We start from the raw sequence: 21,868 nt of genomic DNA on the forward strand, positions 1-21,868 counted from the left end.
TTTTTTTTAATGAACATAGAATCATAGAATCATTTAGGTTGGGAAAGACCTAAGGATCATTGAGGCAAACCATTAATCCAGCACTGCCAAATCCACCACTAAACCATGTCCCTAAATGACCCATCTACATGCCTTCTTGATRCCTCCAGGGATGGTGACTSAGCCACTTCCCTGGGCAGCCTGTTCCAAWGCTTGACTTGAAAGAAGAAAACAAACAAACCAGCCAAGCTTCAGAGGATCCCTTACATATCCTTAATTATTTATGATCAGGAAGCAACCTTCCTCSAGTAGAAAACTCTTAGGAATTGACAAATCTATTAATACCTTTAGAAATTTTCAAAGAGCTAATTGATAACAGTTTGTAAATGTCAGTCATCTTTTAAGGGATGCTTTAAGTCAGTCTATGACCTTCAGTTGCCTCGTGATACTAAAAATTAAACATACTGAAGACAATGCAGTGTGCAATTAAYACAGGCTTATGAGACAGGTCTCATGCTCTAAGCAAATAGTTTACTGTCTTCCTACCAAAAGGAAAATTCTCTCCCCTGATGTCAGTTAACTCACTGTTTTTAAGAAACAGCATATTTGAAGTATGAAGATTGTTTTAAAATTTAATTTTCACATTGATTAGTCAAATACATGTTCACAAAGTGTATGTCTGTATAAAATTCAAGCAAAATTGAAGGCATTTCCACAATGATCACATTAGACACTTACTCAAGGAATCTCATAGTGGACAAAAGTTTCATACATTTTCCTCCCTCAATGACTCTTTTATCGGCAGCAATATAGCTTCTAATTGTCAAATATRATGCCTGCTCCCATTATTAAGCAAGAAACTTGCTCTCAATTTTACCAGTTTCTTTGCCTTGCTGACACCTAGTGACCAGACCAGCTCATGYGAGTTGAGAAGTCAAAATTCTTTTAAGCCCTTATTCTTCCAAAGCACAGTCTRATTTCAAATATTTTCTATCTTTATGTACTTTGTGTGCGTCTCACATGTTCTTTCTAGCTTAAGATCCTAAAGAACTAATGCTTATAAATAATTCAGGACAACAAATTGCCTCCTTCCTTCCTACCTTGCTTTTGGTAGACTTGACCAAAGATGAAAAGTCCTAGCTTATGTTAACATACTGATATTGGCTGTTTCTTCAGAATACTTGTCATCAAAACAGCACATAAGATCAAAGACACTGAGAACATGGTATAATGCTGACAGAAACTAAGCATTGTTAATTCTGWGTCYTAGAGAGCAATGCTCCCTTTTMTATAAAGCCTGTGCTATTTCCTGARCTGGACCTTCAGCRCCTGCAATTCAGTTYTCATTCCACTGAAAGCTGAATRTTRATAYATTAATRAATTTAACTATGTTAAATGCAACATCAATTTCACTTSTTGAATGACTTAAGGTAACCTCACTGATACGCATATAGAAGAAAGAAAGAAAAATGAACTTTTCACTTAAACACATGACACAGCGTATAATGCTGCTCTTCTAATGTGCCAGCCCAATAAAGTACATCATGATGCTTTGAATATGAAGTGTGTGTATAGAGATCATCCATGCCTTACCTCTGCAGAAGATCTAGAGAGGATTTTTTCAGTACTTCATGYTCTTCAGCAACTGCCTGCAATTTCCTGTTGTGTTGAAAGAGYTGTTCAATATCAGTCCGTGCTCTTTCAGATTCTACCTGTAGAGCTTTCAGCAAATCGTTAAGCTCTTCATTTTTTCGTTCTGCATCCTTCAGCATTGCAGCAAGAGTTCTTGCCTTTAGACACCCCCCAAATAAAAAGAAARGAAAAAGCMACATACACTGTTAAAGRGAATTCTGTTTYACAAGTTGTATTMGGCATGCATGASKMCATAGATCTAACACCAAAAYGTCATCATCTACATTGAGAGAACAAATTCTCTCACCTAATATTAACTACAAATTAATTTGTTCACTGAATTCCCTTAGCTCTATTTATAGACCATGTGAGGGAAGAACAAAGATGATACATTTTAGCTACGGATTTAGTAATCTGTAGCCCAATCTTTAATATAAYCTTTAAAGAATATAAACTATTCTCACTTTTCAATATGCAGCTCAAATACATACCCCACAGAGGCRAGCTTTATTTGAAAGCTCACCTCTGACAATCAAAAGGCACAAACAGGAAACAGTTCTTCATACACCAGCAAATTCTGTAGAGAATTCTAGTAASTGGATTTATTAATTTTTAATATTACTAAATTAAGACTAATGGTTAACAAAAGATAATGAGCACAGTAGGCTGGTTTTTTTGACTTCCTGTAAGGGAAAAGACATTAAAGAAAACTGTGCCAAAGAACAATCCAGAGGAAAACAGGATGTTCATGAGGAAAATTAAGACTTGCAAGCACAGCTTACAGATAAGGAGTATAGTTTCCACATGCCATCACAGTTCAAGCTACCCAGACAATCATTCYTCAGTCCCACCTCGAAGCCCCACTACTTACCTCAGACTCAGCCTGGGCTCTCTGACACCGGTACTGAGCCATCAGCCTCTCAGCTTGAGCTAGAGCTACTGTCTTTACTTCCAGAAGATCCTGCAGCCTCATTTCTTTAGACTGTACATAGGCAGAACATTTCTCATTAACATTTTCTGCAAGTACCAACTGCAACATCCCAGTGTGTGTTAGGTTGTACTCACTGCTAATGCCGACAGCTTCTGCTCGTAGACATCCATTATGTCAGATACCCTCACATCAGCCAAAGGCTCCTTCATCTGTGGAAATGTTTTCCAATTACAGTTACTGRAAATTTGTATTTACTTACACAGCTAACGGGTGCCGAAACAGCTCAATAGTTTTGTGAACTCCACCTGCCCACGATCTTTTTGAATTCTCATTTTTGAGGCTGTCTACTCAAAAATATCCACCCGACTCTTGTGGAAAGTTTGTGAGCAATTGAACTGGTTAGGCTTAATAAGACTATTAGTCTGTCACTATAAAAAAGTAAAATCATCACTCTAAAATTATTCCCCTTGGTCTAATATTTGCTASAGAATTAGCAGTCACCTCATAGGACACCTAAAGTAATCTGCCCTAACATTAACAGCACAAAGTGCATATGGTTAAAACTGCTTCATACTCTGTAGCCTTCTCAATACACAAATTAACAGAAAAGGCTGAGGAAAGTTACTCTGAAAGGATACTATCAAGGGCAGAACCTACTGTGTACAAACAGTGGCTTACTAGAGKAAATGCACCATATATGGCACAAGTCTTGGGTGTTTAATAAAGTATATGCCCAACCAAGTCAAGCGAGAATGCTCCTTACTGATTGCAGGATATTTTCTCTTAGGCCATTCTGCTGTAACACCAGCTCTGAGCAGCTGTTCATAGATGCTGATGCATGGCCAAGKGCAAACTATGTCAGATGTTCATACATTGAACACCAGAAAAGCCACCATTTCTGCACTGTCTTGAACCACTACCTAAGAATGTTTTTTGCAAATTAACAGGAAACCCTGTGTAGCTCCAGTTCTCCACTATTTTTTCCATCTCTAAAGCATGAAACAAGTAGTTTGTTTTCTTACTTGCAAATTTAAAATATCTGCAAGGTCACAGAAATGACTACTAAAGGAAAGATCTAAGTTCCCTTCATTCTCTCTGTACAGTAATACTATAAAATTCTCATTTATGTTTTTACAAGCATTTGAGCTTCACACAATATACACAGAAAAATGTGGATGTGCATATTGATTTTTAATTACTAATTAAAATGATTAAGAAAAGAATCACTCAACAATTCATCAAAAACTTTCTCCCCTAAAAAAAAAAATTTGTAGCAGCTTTACAATCTGTCAAAAAAAATTTGAAGCAGCTTTATAATCTGTCAGGAAGCTGCTGCACTAATGCTGTGTAGGCACCTGTGGCTGCTTTCACTTACATTAATATAAACACAGCAATGCACCCAACAGATTGTCACATGCAGTCCTGAAAAGGAYGATCAATGGGAGCATCCAGTGACAGAGTAAAAAGCAAGCCAAGGAAGACTCACCTGACCTTTTCCACTATTATTCTGGCAGCTGACTGGAACTGGTAGCTCTTTGAGTGTCACTTTTATCAGTTACAACAAAGAGATGAGAGTTGCAAAGCTAAGGCTGGAGGCAATGCCACTAATACAGTTATCAAGCTGTTATCAAGAAACTTTCTATTCCTTTCCCTAATTTTTATACTGTTCTTTTAAGCCAAAAGAAAATAGAATCAACAATCCATCACTCAATATAGGGCAGCTACAAAGCAGCTAACTTGTTTTGAACAGAAAAGAGAAAGAGATATATTCAGTATCTGCCAGGATGGCCAACAAAGCAGCAATATGTGGTGTCTGGTTGAATGTTTCATTCATGACACAAATTGCTGCAGAGTGAAGTAAAAACTGTCTTCTGGAATAATAAAAGCACCTTTCCAAGGCCACAAAAACTGAACTGCAAAGCTAGAGTCAGCTACAGCCAACAAAAAGAAAATGTCAGTGTGCATATTTAGGTACACAGGAGATGCACCACACTTCTAAAGCACCACAGCATGTTTCATTGCAGGTTATTTCTTAGGAAGCAGAGGGAGGAGGTTCCCTGTATGTGTCCCAGCAAGTCTAGGCAGTTAGATGYACTTGCCTCCAGCCTCCCCATCTGACAGCTGAGATGACTGTGGCAATCCCCYTGAGAGGGACTTCAACAAGGAGCCCTGCTTTCTGGTGTAGCTCAACATAACATCTCTGAATTCTGCTCAGGAGCTCAGCAAAAGGAGCATGTTCCAAACAGACAGGAATCTAAACCAAACTCAACTGTTACTCACATGATAGACTGACACTTKGATTTTAATTTCCATCCCTCCCAGTACAAAAAGCATCAAATATTTCACAAGGGCATACAAATTCTACTAACCTCTAGTCCAGAATGAAGTTTTTGTATYAATTCCTCAATATTAGAAGCTTTGGACTCATTACTTGAAGGACAGGATGAAGAACATCTCACTGAAGTGGTGCTGGTCACAGGTGACTGCATTTGGATTCTCTTTGCAGTGTGCTGCATTTTTTGTTGTCTGTAGGCATTATTTGCTGCAATGCTTTCACCCAGCCTGTATAAACAGGAGGCTATTAATGACACRACCTGCCAYAAATATCATTGCAAGAATTGAAGAGGAGAACAATTYMATAACAAAATTTACAGTCACATTTGCATTACCACAGAATACAAAGATGTGTATTGGGCGTGAGCCCAAACTGGCCAGAGACACAGAAAAAAAGGGAAAACAATAGCATGGCTAACCTTCAGAGACAAATACAGAATCTCATCAGAAAGGGCACGGTGCTCAGCTCTTTTTGGGTAGAGATCATGTCTTTTATGAACCTGTGAAACAGGGTATTTCACCTGTTACTACTCAACTGAACCAGGCCACTGTTTGTCTCAAAGGAGACTGAGTAAGTATTTAGTAAGTATTTTTACTGGGCATAAAAATAAGACTAAATCAAGAAAAGACAGAGTGCTACCAATAAACTCAGTTTTTCCTTGTCTGCAGTCCTATTTTACAACACTGTATTGTGKACAGCACATCTAATTTTCTAAGATTTAATAAAAATTTAAGTATGTAGATAAAAGTGCAACCTGTTTAAATTTGTGTAGGGAAGAGAACATAAAAGCTTAGAAAAAGAATAATTGCAGCACCTATATTCCAGTGTCTCTATGTAATTTGTGGTTGGTATTTTCAATGCAGGTACAATAACATGTTTCAAATAAGAATGACAAATCAAAAGAACTGATTTTAGAGGCACCAGTTATAAWTTTTTTCCTCTTGATAAATTCCTTAATTACTAAACTATCCCAACCACTTCACTGAAGTGTTGTCTCAATTGCTTCCTAAGTGAGCAAAGCCTATTTTTAAGTTGCTATAGACATGTTATTTGGCTACTCCACTGTACAATTCCAGACATATTTGATTGTACATTCATTCTTTCAGCTAGACTATTCATTACCGGCCATTATAAAAATGTTTCTTCTATCCACAAACCCAGATAATTATAGAATAATCAAAGTTGATAGGGACCCATCTACWGACCACCTAGTTCAACTCTTGCTCTTAGCAGGCTGCCCAGGACTATGCCCTGCATTTTTGACTTTTTCAAAGGATGAAGACTYCACAAYTTYTCTGGGCAACGTTTTCTAYTCTGACCTCCCCTYAGAGTAAAAGAATTTCTTTTTGATGTTTAAAGAAATCGAAAAGTTTTTTCCTGTATTTCAGTTTGTGCCTACCTTCTRTCCTGTCAATAGATACCACTGGCTCCATCTCCTTTGTTCCTTTCTATCASACATTTCAACATGCTGATAAGAACCCCACAAGTCTTCTCAAAAGTAAACAAGCTCAGCTCTTGCATCTCACCTTGTCTAACACATGCTCATCCCTTCAATATCTGATTGGCCCTACACTAGACTCACTCTAGTATGTCCCTATCTCTCTTGCATGGATGGAGAGCCCAGGCCTGGATACAACATTCCAGGTGTGGTTTTACCACAGCTGAGCAGAGGGGAATGATCACCWCCTTGGTCCTGTCATCAGTACTCTTCCAAGTGCAGTCCAGGGTGCTATTGATCATCTTTGTCATTCTTGAAGACAGAAGTTACATTTGCTTTCGTCTAGTCTTCAGGAACTTCTCCCAATCACCATGACTTTTCAAAGACATTCTGGAGTGGCCTTGGAATGACATCAGGCAACTCCCTAAGCACTCAAGGGTACATCCTGTCAGGTCTTATGGATTTCTGTATATCCAGTCAGTTTWCATGTTCCATAAACTGACCCTGTGCCAGCCAGAGTAAGTCTCGCTTCCTCTAGGCTTTCCCACTACTCTAAGGGACATAAGATTCCCAAAGGCAAAGAATATCTGTGAAGACCAAGTAAGACATTCAGTATGCCAACCTTTTCCATATCCTTTGTCAACAGGTCCCCTGCCCCATTCAGCAGAAAGGCACCATTTTCCCAGTCTGGCTTTTGCTGTTGATATACTGGTCTTTCTTGTTGCTCTTGACATCTGTGAGGTTCAACTCCAGGTTATGACACAACTTAAATTTTTTTTTTGTATTTTATTACATCTACAGAAATAAGGACTCTATCAAACAGAATYTTTCAATACTTTTTTCCTTGTTTAAACCACCTTAAATACTACCTGAACTACCATCTGCCTGTGTCYTATCCTAATCTGTTCTTTCTTGGAAGCTAATGCAAAGGGGTGAGCAGAGCTTTAGAAACTCAAGAACGACATGTCTGACAGTTCAGTAGAGAGAAATCTGAYAGTCAGAATATTAGATGCACCCTAAATTCCAAGCACAGAATTCAGACAAATGAGCACTTAGGGACAGGAGTCAATCACTCCTATGGTCTCTAGGTTCTGCCATAAAATGAATGTCAGATCAGCCATCAGCATTGGGATGGCTTCCTCTGGCCTCCAGCATCACTACTGTCTCATGAGTGCACTTAAAGAAGAAACAAGACAGTTTTTTCTAAGTTTCTGTCTCTGATGAGCTGAAAATAGTACTCCAAAACACATGAATAGCACTAAGCCCATAAAAAAAATGTCAAATCTAATCAGAGTTACATAAAGTACCACAAAACTACTTACACTATTGCAGGAAAATCTGGTAAGGGTGCAGCCTCAAACAGTATTTTAAGTCCCACTTGGACTTGCTCTCCATGGTTYGATGTTAAAGCAAATGTCAAAGGCGTAATCAAGCGTTGATCCTAAGAAAGAAAATAGTTTGGTCAAAACAAGATACAGCAGCCAACAACAACAAAAAAACCCAACCAAACACAAACTACCAAAACATCACAATATCAATGCCCATGAGCACAGATGTGTTTTATTCAAAATTTAAGTTACCTTCTTAAAGTTTGCCCTTCTAAGTTTCTGAGCCTGAAGTTAACAAGTGATTTAAAAAATAATCTACACTGCTATTTAAAAAACATAATTTCCCATTAAAGCCAGCACAGAGGTAAAGAGACTAGTTAATTCCTGCAAGTTTTCAAGTGTTTGATATTCAGCATGAAAGGTCATGAGCTGAGGTTTTATAAAGATTTATTGGGGACTGTAAAACTCATTGCTACCCATTAAATAACACAATTCCCATTCTAGAATGAGAAATCTCCAAACCAGCAAGAAGTGTTTGACYGTCTGCTTTTCCATATATAAAGCAAATTACTATGGTGTCATCTGACCACTAGATAGCAGAAACTGTTTTGGTCATGCAAAGCTCCAAATAAGATGTACATATTTAATAGTAACCAACCCAACAATTAATTAYATTGTTGTGGCAATTGCTTTCTTCTTTACTACCTCTAAACTGCAGTCATAAAGCAGTCTTAGAAGGATAATTCTTAGAAGGCATGAAAGCATGATTGCAGATGCACTACTAAAACAAATGACTGGAGTAAAAGCAAACTACTCTTATTTTAGAAGCGCTACCAGCAAAATAACTTTTAAGAATCATACACAAGGAACTGTATTTCCTAGAAGCTTTACCATTTCAGAAATAAGCATGCAAAACATTTAGAGCTAAAACTGCTGTAGTGCAGTGACATTTTATTTCACAGATACAATTCATAAAACCATTTAAAGTCATACCTGCAACATTTTGTAGAAGCTGACCTTCATACCAGGTACATCCTGCTGCAATCTGCTCATAAGATCAAGTGTTTTCAAAATAATATCAGCAGCAAGTTTGCTTTTAAACATCCAAGTAGAAAAGGAAATTGGGTGGGGGAAGAAAAAAAAGGTGAGATTTGTCAAATCAGCACTGAAAAATTCAGTCAATTAAAAAAAATTAATAAATACCTTCACAAAGAAATTAAATATGTCTACCAAGGATAAAACATGCTAAAATCAAAGAGATCATATTGAGTTTCTTGGAYGTGTGCCTGACCTTCTCCAGCATGCCAAGCATGGCAATGACGACTAAAAAAAACCATTTCCAGGCTGAAAATGAGGAGGGTTTAATTATAGATCCAATTATATTTCACTGGGTTTTGGCCATGTTGCTTAGCAATATTGCCATTTGGGTTAATAATGTTGAGTTGAAGGAACGTATATTTCATTTTCAGTGCAACAATTGCCCCCATACTGAYGTGTGATATTTTTGACCTCTGACTGCAAAAAAATCAAAATGAGAAATTATGTGCCAGGAGCAGTTCTGGTAAACTTCAACTTGGATCAGCTTRAACTACTTGCCTGAGGTTTAAGGTCACTGTTCCACACAAGTGGATCTCCAGCTTATGCCAGAAACATCTGAATGTACAAGCTAGGCTTTACTTATTGAACTGCCCAACAAGATGACCTTTTATTACCACAAAAATACTAAATTTTATTTAATACCAGTATTGATTTATATCCATTTAAATGGTACACTACCATATTCTTTCCATTGCAACTCTCACACCAGTCATGCTAAATTAGATTTTAAATAAATATGTGTTCTCACCACATTTTAGAGTCCACTAATTTTGTCCCAAAACCAGTATCAATCCCACTATAAGGAAACTGGTGTTCTATCAGACATGTGCATTGGCTGGCAGTCAGCACCTTCGAGACACGCATTTTCAGTAGGTCATCTCTGCAGAGCAGTAGGCAGAGTTAAGAAAAATTCAATATACCTCTGCTTAGGTATTGGTACCAAAAAGCAACATTTTCTAATAATAAAGGACAGAGATGCATCAAAGCACAAGAGCCTCCAAAAATGCTTGTAATACCCAACTACGTAAACCAGTTAAATCATGCCTAACTCCCAAGCCAAGTAAGCTACACTTTTCAGTTAATACACACACTTATGGGAAACAGACAGCTAAGGGAAACCACARTAAAATGGGTGCCATAAAGAAAGAGTGAACAAAAGGCAGAGACCAGGCAGTCACAAATAACAGACCTAGTGACCTAGACGTGAGCCATCAGAGACTTCTCCACAGAACACAGCTTAGATGCAGGACTACATTCTGCAGTCACATCCTCCTTACTAAACTTACTGCACACTCTAAGGACTCAATGAGAGTAAAAATGTATCATTCCACATTATTTTTCCTTGTTTCTCTGCTTTAAATTTGCATGGTATTTGGCTGGGAGCTGCACTTGACTGAGCTACGCAACAAAACAATAYGGATCAAGGAGATGGACACCCAAATTCCTCACACAATTTCAAAATAAAAAAATCATATTCCTTTTTTATCTGCAAAGTGCTTCTGTTCTGTTGAATAGCCACAACATTTTAKCCTGCACCACTGTATTACAAAATAATTTGACAGGAATTAGAAAGCCACTTAAGATCTTCTAAGATGACACTCCTAAGTAAAATTAAGGCAGCTATTGTCATTAGAAGCTATTAAAGAGACCCAAGATGGACATGTTTCTAATATCTTAGAGTAGGTCATGGTGGAGAAATAATAAATCAGCTGTCAATAGGCACATAAAAAGGATATTTGTCAAGACGTTAATTGCCTTGACCATTCTTTCACACTTTTTCTTCACTAATAGCTCATCCACAATCTGTTCTGGCATCTGAAGATGATCAAGAAGAACAGGCAGCAAGAGATCCATAAARTGTTCAGCTGAGACACCATTCCTATTGTTAATAACATCCTGCAATAAAGACATTTTATTTTATGTCAATTTAAAAGTACACCACAAGGAAGCCAAGTTTACTCAACCCTTCCTGCACCATCTTGTGTTCCTGCTTTCTCAACCTCTTGCTATTTCAGGTCTAAGATGGCTGACCAGTATCATACTGGAGGAGGAAGTTTAACACAGAACAGAAACAGCAGGAACTTCCTCACTTCTGCAAGTCCTAGAAAGGAATTCTGATAGTTTTCTATCTACCTCATGACTTCATAAACTGCCCATCTCTTCCACTTACACCACAGACATATTTTTAAAATACTGCATGTCTCTAAAAAAGAAAGTTGTTTTACAAAGTATGTTTATTTCAACATAGCTACTTTACAAAGAACTTTATTACAGGATTTTTTTTGTATGTGATATTTTTCAAGTCAAATTATAATACTTGTTTAAAAATCATTGAAAAATAAGAGCTGCTAAGAAGCTTTTTAAACTCAGTTATCAGTCTTGGTACCTCAAAAATCTCTTTGAATAGTTGCAATGCTAGACCTGAACAGTCTTCAGAGCCTTCCAATGGTTGGTTTGACAAGTGTACCAATGCAACAGATGGTTCAAAACTCTTTGAGCGAGTCACAAATCTGGTGTTTCCAGAGACTGGCAAGCCAGCTGGTTCCAGTATCACCTGCCGCAGGGTATGACGCAGTTCTAGCACAGAGCAGAAGGCAAGCAGCAGCTCTAAGATCTGTGTGAAGTGAAAAAGAGTTCAAATGCTTTTAAATCAAGAAATACAAACTGCAACTCTCATGACACAAGTCTAAGGAGATATGCAAGTTCTATGCAACTCCTTTTAGCACTTTAAAGTTTTCTGAGGAGTAATTTTCTTTCTTTAAAGCCAAGTCAGCAGCAGAAACAGTTCATTGGACTGGSGAAGGCTTGTGACAGTATTGCTTCCTTTGCTTTTTTAAAGGACATGAATGCTGGCTAGTGATACAGTAAAAAGTACAAACATGGATACACTCAGCATGAAGAAAGCTATTGAAGAGAAAAACATTCTGAGACAGGARTGGATACAGGTGTCTCTAAGCATGCACAGAGAAAAACACCCTGGAAAGCTCCTTGTKAACATGCGTCCCTAAATAAACCCAATAAAACACAACAAATATCACACAGAAATAGTAGCATCTAATATTAACTAGGATGTGTTACACATTCATAAAAAAAAGCCCAAGACTTGTTTCACAGATATATTTAGCCCCAAAATTTTCAGATTTCATATTTTAGCCTTTATTGACAGCCAATGTTTCATTTATGTAAGGTGGTAGTGAGACAAAATTGAAYGTAACAGTTCACTGCTTAAACACAAGTGGCATCTATTTGTTCAACTAAGGTTAGAAYACTTATTCCTAAACCTTTGAAATTAGCATCAGGGTTCCCTGATCATCAGCTGAAGTCTCAGCGGTATGAATTCAAGGTTTAGAGAGTGAAATGGGATACACTGCATTCCTGCACTATATATTCCTGAAATTTCTTATTAGCCAAAGCACAAAAGGTGTTTACATTGGCTTTGTGTCTTTATGTCTGCTGCCTGAAAGGAAACACACAGACTGGCAAAAATCCCAACATTACAAATTCAATATGACAGTCTTTTGAATAACTAGAAAATACAAACTTGGTGAATACTCCTGGTCATTTAAGAGTCCTGAAGTCAGTGTATTTCATTATCAGATCTTGTACACAAGGAATTTACTTGCAACAACAGAAGATGAAGTAGATTAGCATTGTAACCTCTTAGCCTTTAACTGAAAAGGTATAAATACCTTAGATGATGAATCAGGGTCTCTTCCATGAAGAAGATCTAATACTTGACCAAGGCAAGAAGTAAAGTGCTCATACCTACAGCATGCATAGAGAAGAAAAAAAATTAAAAATAAAATTAAAATTTCACATTTAGACTTTTACATCAAGTGATGAATAAAAGTGCCCTATTCTCCTTCTTATCCCCAAACACTTCAAGTACAGTGACAGTTTTGATAATATGATTTCTAGTTGAAACAGCATAAGCATATCCTAAGAATGAAAGAAAAATTAGCTACGATTTTTCAGCTATTCTTACTGATTAATTTAGATTGAAAATCAGCAACTAAATTCTGCTAGCTGAATTTGTAGAACTACTAATCAAGCACACCACAGAACTACTCTGTAACACCTCTCCCTCTGCAAAATTGCTACTTCTTACAACTTCAACCATACTATTCCACTTCAAGATTATATAGCACTGAAAAAGGCAGGATAGCTACTCATCATGTTGTTTGACCACCAACACCACCCAGACAAAGAATTACAAAACATGGTATTCAATATGCCTACAGTGACAATGAAGGAAAATAGATTGTGATTCACACTTCTGTGTCAAAGTAATAACCCAGCAACTCTTTAGGTTCAGATACAGCAGTTATAATTACAATCAACTAGCAAGATTCAAATAGCATCTTGGCATTTTCTTCCCCAATGTGTGGTTTAGAATTCAAATAGCATAGAGCAAAGAAACTGAACTAGAGCTTAAGAAAAATATCTTGAACTTTTGGGAAATGAAGCCATACCTGGTAAGATAATCRGCAATTTTAGGGTTCTTCATAAGATCCATGAGTAGATCAACAGAATATTTTCTTGTGAGAGTATCTCCATTTACAACAATATTGAATATTAACTGAAATGTCTGATGGATATTTCGAGCATGAAAGAGCTGAAAGGAAGAAGAAGGTTATGTATAGGCATTTTGCTGGGTCACTTGCTTTTTAAAACTAGCTGGAATTAAAAATATATTTGGATAGCGTGGCAATTAGTTTTATCTAAAACTTAAAAACAGAAAAAACTACAAAGACTCACTTACTTTTTCCCCTACTTCTTCATTTAGGGTAAGGCTTGATAACACCGAAAGTGCAAAGACAACTATAGTCAAACTGCTGTGGGCCAAGAAACTTATTAAGGTACGATAGAAACTCTTCACATTATTCTACAGTGAAAAGAAGAAACACAGGTATTACAAATCCACCATTTACAGATTTTACATATTTATAAATAAGCCATACAAGTAATAAATAATACAATAGGTTAGTATGGTAAGCATTCTCTAGGAAAGCAATTTTACTGTTCTACTGCAAAACATTGGCATAGATGTTAATGTTGTCTGTTGAGCCTGTATAAGAGAAATATAAGAAAAAAAAACCCCCAAACAACAACAAAAAAAAATCAACCAAGGAAGAAATTCCATCATTATTCTAAAGAGAGATGAGAAAGTCATTTTGCTAAAACCTATAACAGAAAACAATCACTGAAAATTGACTCCCATCCTTTCTCTGCTCAATGGCCAGATCCAACAATTGTTCCTACTTTTTCTTTGTTCCATGCCTCTCTTCCAAGGCAAATAGTACATTTACTGCTACGTAGATTAATTTCTATTTCTGAACTAAAAAATAAAATGTTTGCACTGATTTATGAAGACACAGAAACCAAGTCGCTCAGATATGTATATATATATCTGAGGATTCAAGAGCYGTGATATGAAGAGCAGTACTACTTTATTGGTTTGTCTTTTGATAGGCAAATCACTTTCTTGCTTATCAAAAATTCAACTACAGTCTTTATGTTTTAACAACAGTTAGTTTTGCTATGGAAGAGTGCTCAAGTTTTAAATCCTCCTTTCATCTGCAGAGAACAGTTGTAAAAAATGCATTAACACAAACCAGGGCAACAGAGCAATGTACCAAAGGAAAGAAAATACCCTGCTTCCTGTTCTACTGGTTATTTTCTCCARCATAGGAGAAACAACTGCTCATTTGGCAGACAAGCAGGTTAGGGTTATGATCAGTGAAATAAAGTGCTTAAGAAATACAATAGTAATTCCCTAGAGTCAATACGCTCTTACCCTTAAGCCAGAGAATCATGACACAAAAGCAAAACTCTTACCAAAGATTTTATCTGACTTTGAATAGACAAGTTGTGACGACAGAGGTTTGCCAGGAGTCCTAAACACGGTATTGTTAACTCATCTTCAGAGGATTGACTTAAAAGAAAAGCCCAAAAGATGTATTCATTGAAGCATCCTGAATTTAATTGCAAGAAATTGTAGGGTGGGGGCTGGGAGAGCTGGGTGGTTGGGGGACTTTTTCTTTTGTTTTGTGTTTTGGCAGGAGCTTGTTTTTTAATTAGACACCATTTCACCAAGCAAAGAAAATTCAGATTGTAATCCATGGGGTATGGGCAGCTTTTAACTGAGTACATCTGAAAAAACCCTAGTCACTGCTATCAGAGATCACTTATTGCATATACTTCTAATACTCATTAGACTTCTTACAAGGACACTTGAATCAAATTTTTATTAATCTAACAAGTCTGCTTCGAGTGACAAGCATGTATTTCCTCCTGGYTTTTCTCTTTGTTAGCTCCCTGCTCCCAGAGGTGCGGGGGTGGGCTAAGAGGCCAATTAATATTCTATCACCCGAAGTCCCATAATCATTGCATTTGACAATCTGTCACAAGTACATGGTTTTCAAAGGAAAGGCTCTTTTAGTTTCAGAGAAATAAATGCCACAGCACACTCTGGAGATCAGGTTAGTACAGTACTCTAATGGCCTTCAGAAATTCAGAAACTTAGCCACTGTTTCCCATAAGAAAAGACACTGAACACACACTTACACACGATGCATTAAAAATGAAATTAATCCATCGATGTTGACACCGGGGCAAAAGACTGGAACATTGTAGGTTAGTCTCTGCAGCAATTGAATACCCTGAGGAAACAGAAAGCTGTTCACATGTCTGTCCTACTGCATCTCATGAGGAACCTTACAAGTGACAAAAGATGAAACTGAAAGATAAATATCAGGACACCACAACCAAATTAATTCACAGACTCAAACATTAACATAMCAATTGCACAAGCTGCTGCAAGCACACCGTAAAGTCCTACCATACCTACGTACTTATTAAAAGCCAAAAAATATTAATTATTTTTTTACAGAGGAGTTACCTTTTCAGCCCATCCAGTTCTCCCCTCTGCCTCACTATYAAGTTCTCCTTTCTGTCAGTGATGAACAGGCTTTGCTCTACTGARAGGTCTAGAAGTGTCATCAAAATCCAGAAAGCACTTTGCAACCTCTTGTAAGAAAGGATGCTTATAGGAAAACAGGTTTGCTGTAAAGACTGCCAAGAGATCTAAGGGTAGCAAAGTCCTTCACACAGCACTTTCTTGGCACATAAATGAAGACAATACACACAAACATGACAAAAATCACAGCAGATGTTAGCAGCTAAAACAAATCCTCACCATTTAAATATCTAAGAGCTTCATGATTTTAACATTGGATCTATCTGGTGACTACAAAATCTCTCCTATTGACTGGCCAGTCACTTGGATCCCTAGACCTTGTACTCCTAGTGCTTTGAGAAATATGCAAACCACGAGAAATGTGATATTTACTGGATGCCTGACTAATTTTCCACAGAACAAGGGCCACAGGACTACGAGTAAATTCATTTCCTGCTCTCCAGGARTAGACAAGTGACAACAGGCAACCAGCAAGTACTTGCTGAAAGCTTAGGAAAGAAAGGTGTATATTTAAAAAAAAAATTAAAAAATGTAGGGACAGGTTAAAATTAGTGAGGTCAAACTGGGAGATGTCAGACATTCACTGTAAGCTTTCATTAGTACACCCCACCATGGCATTCAATGGCAGACAGCACTGACCAGAAGGGAGGAGGCCACACATGCCCTGCAAACCTCCCTTGAAAGCAGGCAGCCACAGCTTTCCCTTCATTTCTTCACAGTTACCTGTCAAAGTACTGATTAGACAAAGTGATTTCCAGGCTTGTGTGGTGAAACAGGTTCATATTGGGACAAATAACTGAATATCTCAACTGGAAAACAAGCAGCTGAGCTCTCAAGCATTGACTTCTTGAAATAATCTTTAAAAAGCAGATTTTTTTTTTGTTTGRTTGTTATTTTTGCTTTKTGKKWTTTTTTTTCTTAGAGGAGGTGACAAGCACAGTAAGATTAAAGAGAGTACAAAGAACTCTATAAAGTGTTAAATTCCTGTCACACCCACCTCATAYAGCAAATAAAGTATACAGCTAAGATACACTTTCCCTCAACACATTGTTTCCAGAAGACCTTTTGAAGGGTTATTATATACCTAGAGTATAATATTTATTATGCAATAGTAGCCAAATATTATTAGTTCCTTTACCTGTAATAAAACTGGGTCACTCARATTAGTAGAACTTCGATGAACCACTCCTGCTAGCACACTGGTCAGGTTGTAGGTGTCCTGGAGAGCTTCTCTAGTCTCAGTGTCTGAAGCTGGAATTTAAGAATTATTAGGAAAAGCCCCATCTAACACCAAAAGTTGTATTAGCTACTAATCTAAGCAGAAGCCAAAGTCTCTGACCAGATCTTCATGTATRTTTTAAAGGTAACTACAAATAAATGACAGCTCCTCTCTACCTCACTTCTGAACATGCAGTTAATTATAACACTAATCCATTTCCTTAAGATGCTTGGACACTGAAGGAATGGCCTCCCTCCTACCTACCATGCTTTAGTTCTGAGGTCCTGAAAYCTGCATTTCAAAGGCTTTAGAGCTTAAATTCAATGATTCAGTTTCTTGTTTCATGCTATGGAGGACAAGTAGACTTAAACTGATAACTTGATATGGTTATCTAGCATTAGTTAAATAAATAAATAAAAACCCAGTTTTGCTTAAGCAATGCTGAAAGAGATGCAGCAAAACAGGTAAATCAATAGATCACTTGGAAGAGGACTTCATTCTTAAAATTTTCAAGACCCAACCCCAGCAACAAATATAATTTTACATTAAATGTTCTAAAAACGTAAAAGGAAGCTTGAAGAGGCTTAAACTCCATGAATCAGAGAAGATAAACAAAGGAGCTCAAAGGATTTGAGTCCTTTATCCATCATATAGGACTCAAATCTTGAAAAACTACTCATATACAATGAGAAACTAAGCAGTGAAGGGATAACTGTGTATTCCCCTGTGCATGTCAGTTGTGCTCCGAGCACAGAGCTCCCTGCACAATGAAGTCCCACTTCCATGAAGTAGAGGGGAGGAACAAAGAAAGCAAAAAAGGGCATCTCAATACACATGTAAAAGGTAGTAAAACCTCTTTTGCAGATGGAAAACTTGATGCATGCAGGCCCAGGCTATTGGAGAGCCCACACTGCCAGCAAACACTCCAGTGGGAAAAGTAAACTCAGGTGATGACTTTTGTTGATGTGACATGACTTCTCCCTATCTTTGCACTCCCTAGCCCTATGTTTCTCATTTGATTAAAAAGGTAATCTGTTCCAGCTCCAGAAATATTGGATAAGAGAAAAATTCCTCACCCTACCCAGTGGAGAAAAAAATTCTGACAGGCACGATCATTGTCATTTCACAGGGATGACTTCAAATCTGCTTCTCATGGCAATTTGACAAATTAACAGATGGCTTAGCCAAACACTCCACTACAATGAAAAATACTCCATCTTCCATACTTTATGCTTCTTCCAGRAAATTAATCACCCATGCCACAGAATCAGCACCTGTCTTATCTTTCCTTTCCGGGCAACAAAAAGTTCAGATGCAAACCTTACCTAGTTGTGATAGCAAAGTAATCACAGACAAGGCCAGAGATGGGTTTATATTAGTGTCCTCYAGGAGCTCTACAAGACAACTGATACATTCACTTGGTAGAATCTGGTTTGAAGCAAAAAAACGTGTGAGCTTCAGTCCAGAGATAACCTGGAGAGGAAAGAAGAAAGACAAYCCTACTTACTCAACTGCAACAATGTAATTAACACAGAAGCCAAAGCACAGAGATGCATTGAATTGATTCTGCCCTGCTTGACGAACTGAAAGTATAGGGGCCACTCTAATGTGACATTTGTATGTGCATCAGCTGGGAAAAAACAAAACAAAAAAAAAAAAAAAAAAAAAAAAAAACAATGGAAAAAAATCTGGTTTTCATTCCTTTATGCCTGGAAAGTACCAGGTTTACTTATTTTGAAAGAGCAACCCAACAGATTGCTCAACACAAACATTTAGCAATCAGCCTGCCTTCCAAAGATGTGGGATGTGGACAGATACCCAAAGGTGCCACTCCACAAGGAGGATCAGCAGCAGCAGGCAGGGATATTTTAGGAGCGCTCTGTGACTGGCATGAAACAATGAACCCTTAACTCGGGGAACCCTGTATAAGRGGAGGCCAAAAATTATACACCTGCACATTGATACAGGTAGACACGATTTATATTTTGCATAATGGAGACACATAATGTTGGGTTTGCACATTCTCTCCATGTCTCTTTATAAGGGATAYAGAGGAGAAAACAAAGCTAGACACTAACTCTCACATAAACGTTTTGGCAATTAAAATAAATCTATGTTTGAAAACATTAACTTGCAGATTAGTTCAGTCAAAGGCGCCACAAAAGCTGTACATAAGGCTGTACCTGGATGTCACGGAAATACACTGGCCTACCCTCTTAGCAGAAACCACGTTTGAATACGTGCTGCACAGAACTGGAAAACTCCAGATACAAGACCAGCTCATCATTTCTTAAGGTGTGAAAATAAATGGTCCTTGCGGACCAGAATTTTGGGGATACATAAAAAAAAAAGTCCCTTGCAACACATACTGTCTGCTTGTGCTGAGTGTATACAAGCTTACTGCACAACTCTGTAAACACACAGACACACCATAAAACATTATAATATAGGACACCACAACCCCCCACCACGTCTCTTAGCCATGTTTCTCATTGCACAGGCCCCTCCACGTCCCCTTCCACCGGGCCCCCGGCTTCTCCCACCTCCAGGCTGCGCTGCAGCAGCGCGGCGTTGTGCGGTGTCTTGGCGGCGCGGTACTCCGTGGCTGCGAGGAGCAGGGCCTTCATGCAGCCCGGGGCATCCATGGCGCTCCGGCTCCTCAGACTCTCCACACTCGGCCCCCGCTCGCATTTCCCGCCGCCGCCGCCATCTTGGCGCAGCGACCACTGAGCGCGAGCGCCCGCCGGGGCCGCGCGGCACCACGGGAGACGCCGCCGCCGCCATCTTGGTTAAGGGAGACAGAGGCGGGCAGCAGCTTCAGCGGGAGCGGGGTCACCCCGGGAATGTCGCCGCTTGGGTCGGTGACACCGGCTTTAGGGCTCACGTCAATTCCCCCAGCCTCTGGAGGGCCGCGTCCGCATTGGAGCTGCCGTCGGTTCCCGCCCGGCGTTCACAGCCCTGCTTCGCCTTTCTGCTGCCTTTCCAGTCGGCATCATTCTTTCCTCGCCTTTTTGGGAGGGCTTAATCCCGTCCAGCAGCCAGTTTGCCCTTCCGCCAGTAATTCCCTGGCCTCTACGGCGGGAAGGGGAAGCCTTGGCGGTGTCCTGGCGGTGGCGGGGATCGAACCTGTGATATCCCGACCCGACCTGTGGTCCGCCTCCCACAGCGACCCCCGCAGTCCCCTGAGGGCACAGCGCCCGCCCCGCTGCAGCCGGAATCGCTCCCTGGTGCCCTTTCAGCCGGAGCCGCGATGCCGCTGGCCCCGGGATCGTGCCCCTCTTGCACCATCTTCTTCCTTACACCCTGTGCTCGCACCTTTCGCGTGTACAAGAGGTTCTGCCCCCGCGCTGCTCAACCTCCTGAAATGGACATAAACACGCTAACCCACCCACCTTTGGGATGTGGGGGAATGGCCTGCGTGACGCTTTTGAGCCTGTTTTTTCAACTCGTGCACCGATTGTTTACTGCTTAATTAAGCCTGCAAATATGTGTAGGAATGTCGATATTGTCCTCATTTTCCTATACTGCTAATGGGACTAACATTGCTGTAAAGCACAGGTCAGTAATGTCAATGTGACATAAATGTCATTCTGTGTCTCTTTTTCTTTTTAAGTCCTTTATCCTTCTCGCGTCCCCTGCTTCACATGGCTGCCGCAAGGGAATGCTGGAGAAGTGACTGGAGTGTGGGTTTGGAATCACCCTCCGTCCTGGATGGCACACAAGGACCTGCAGCCACCACAACTGTTACAAATCCGAGTCCAAAACTCGGCTGCCGAGTGCCAGCTCAAAGGCACCATAGCCCGGCCCTTGTCCCCTGTTAACCATCAGAGTCACTCAGGATGCACCGTGAGGCACAGGTTGGGACTCCTTGTCACTCAGCATTTTCCCAAGTGTGACTGAGTTGAGCACCAGGGGGACTGCTGAGACTGTCATTTCAGAAAAACCACAGTGTTGTGCTTTGTTAAGGAGCAGGCTGCTGTAGGTGGGGTGTCTCAGCACAGCATTTCCTCAGGCTGGTACCTGTGGCAACCAGCAATCAGACAGGCTACTTGATTCGACAAATAAAGAGACACATGAGTTATGTGCTTCTATAGAGCAAGGCCTGGGGTTTTTATGYCCCATAGTACCATTTTTCATGGACAACTACTTTCCTTTCAATTAATGAAGTTTTGGACACATATTTTAAAATTTCTTTGCAATGCTATAGTGAATTAATAGTCTCATTTTTTGTCTCCTTGCTACAAATATTCGTTGAGCTTGTAGCCAAAAACTCTGCAGCACTATTAAATTTATAATGAAGTCCAAAGCACTGGAAGGTCTAAAATTCCTTTGACTAACGATGGTGTGAGAGAAACAGAGTACAAAAAAAATCTAACCAGTATTACACGATAAAATATATAAATATTTTGTGAAGGGTCTTAAACACACAACAAATAGAAATATCTTCCTGATGTTCTCAAATGTTGATGGAGTGTACACAAGTGACTGGGAGACTCAGGACACACATTCCAGTTCTGGCTATGGAAGCGAGCTGCAGGCCACCTTCAGAACTAAAGTATTTATTAAATATTTAAAATTGGGGGTAATATTAAAGTAGATTCTTACATTAAAAAAAAAAAAAAACAAACTACAAAAGACATACACATAATACAGAGCTAATAATAGCAGTAGCAAATGCAATGGAGTAAGTGTTCCCAAGTGTACAGAACCTATTAAGAAAAGGATGTGTTCATGCTGACATGCAGGTAGAACCTGTACTCCTCTTGTAAGCCGCTAGAACCATTGCTCAACATTGAAAGTATTTCAAACCATTTTCCACTGGTTGATTAATTTTTTATGGCATRGATTTAACACAGCATTTTGTTTTAATTTGGATTATTTTAAACTGCAGACTACCTGTGTCTGTTGACGTTGCYGAAATACCATCCA

General features: G+C 39.1%; 1 protein-coding gene across 1 annotated transcript in view; it reads right to left on the bottom strand.

Annotated features, from left to right (window-relative positions):
* The window catches only part of CIP2A (cellular inhibitor of PP2A), a 25,043-nt gene extending 5,389 nt beyond the window's left edge, over positions 1-19,654 (bottom strand). Inside the window, exons 1-17 of the mRNA XM_057373920.1 lie at positions 19,483-19,654; positions 18,265-18,412; positions 16,859-16,971; positions 15,309-15,403; positions 14,580-14,676; positions 13,504-13,626; positions 13,214-13,356; positions 12,431-12,506; positions 11,128-11,355; positions 10,478-10,637; positions 9,490-9,631; positions 8,637-8,736; positions 7,638-7,756; positions 4,912-5,104; positions 2,677-2,751; positions 2,483-2,593; positions 1,573-1,769 (exon numbers count right to left, since the gene is read on the bottom strand). Of these exons, the coding sequence (XP_057229903.1) occupies positions 1,573-1,769; positions 2,483-2,593; positions 2,677-2,751; positions 4,912-5,104; positions 7,638-7,756; positions 8,637-8,736; positions 9,490-9,631; positions 10,478-10,637; positions 11,128-11,355; positions 12,431-12,506; positions 13,214-13,356; positions 13,504-13,626; positions 14,580-14,676; positions 15,309-15,403; positions 16,859-16,971; positions 18,265-18,412; positions 19,483-19,584 (2,222 nt within the window). The 5' untranslated portion in view covers positions 19,585-19,654. The remainder of the gene's footprint in view (positions 1-1,572; positions 1,770-2,482; positions 2,594-2,676; positions 2,752-4,911; positions 5,105-7,637; positions 7,757-8,636; positions 8,737-9,489; positions 9,632-10,477; positions 10,638-11,127; positions 11,356-12,430; positions 12,507-13,213; positions 13,357-13,503; positions 13,627-14,579; positions 14,677-15,308; positions 15,404-16,858; positions 16,972-18,264; positions 18,413-19,482) is intronic.
* Between the last annotated feature and the right edge of the window lie 2,214 nt (positions 19,655-21,868).

Source organism: Malurus melanocephalus, unplaced genomic scaffold, assembly GCF_030028575.1.
Source record: "Malurus melanocephalus ecotype Western Australia unplaced genomic scaffold, MMel_1.1 scaffold_210, whole genome shotgun sequence".
Lineage (NCBI taxonomy): Eukaryota > Metazoa > Chordata > Aves > Passeriformes > Maluridae > Malurus > Malurus melanocephalus.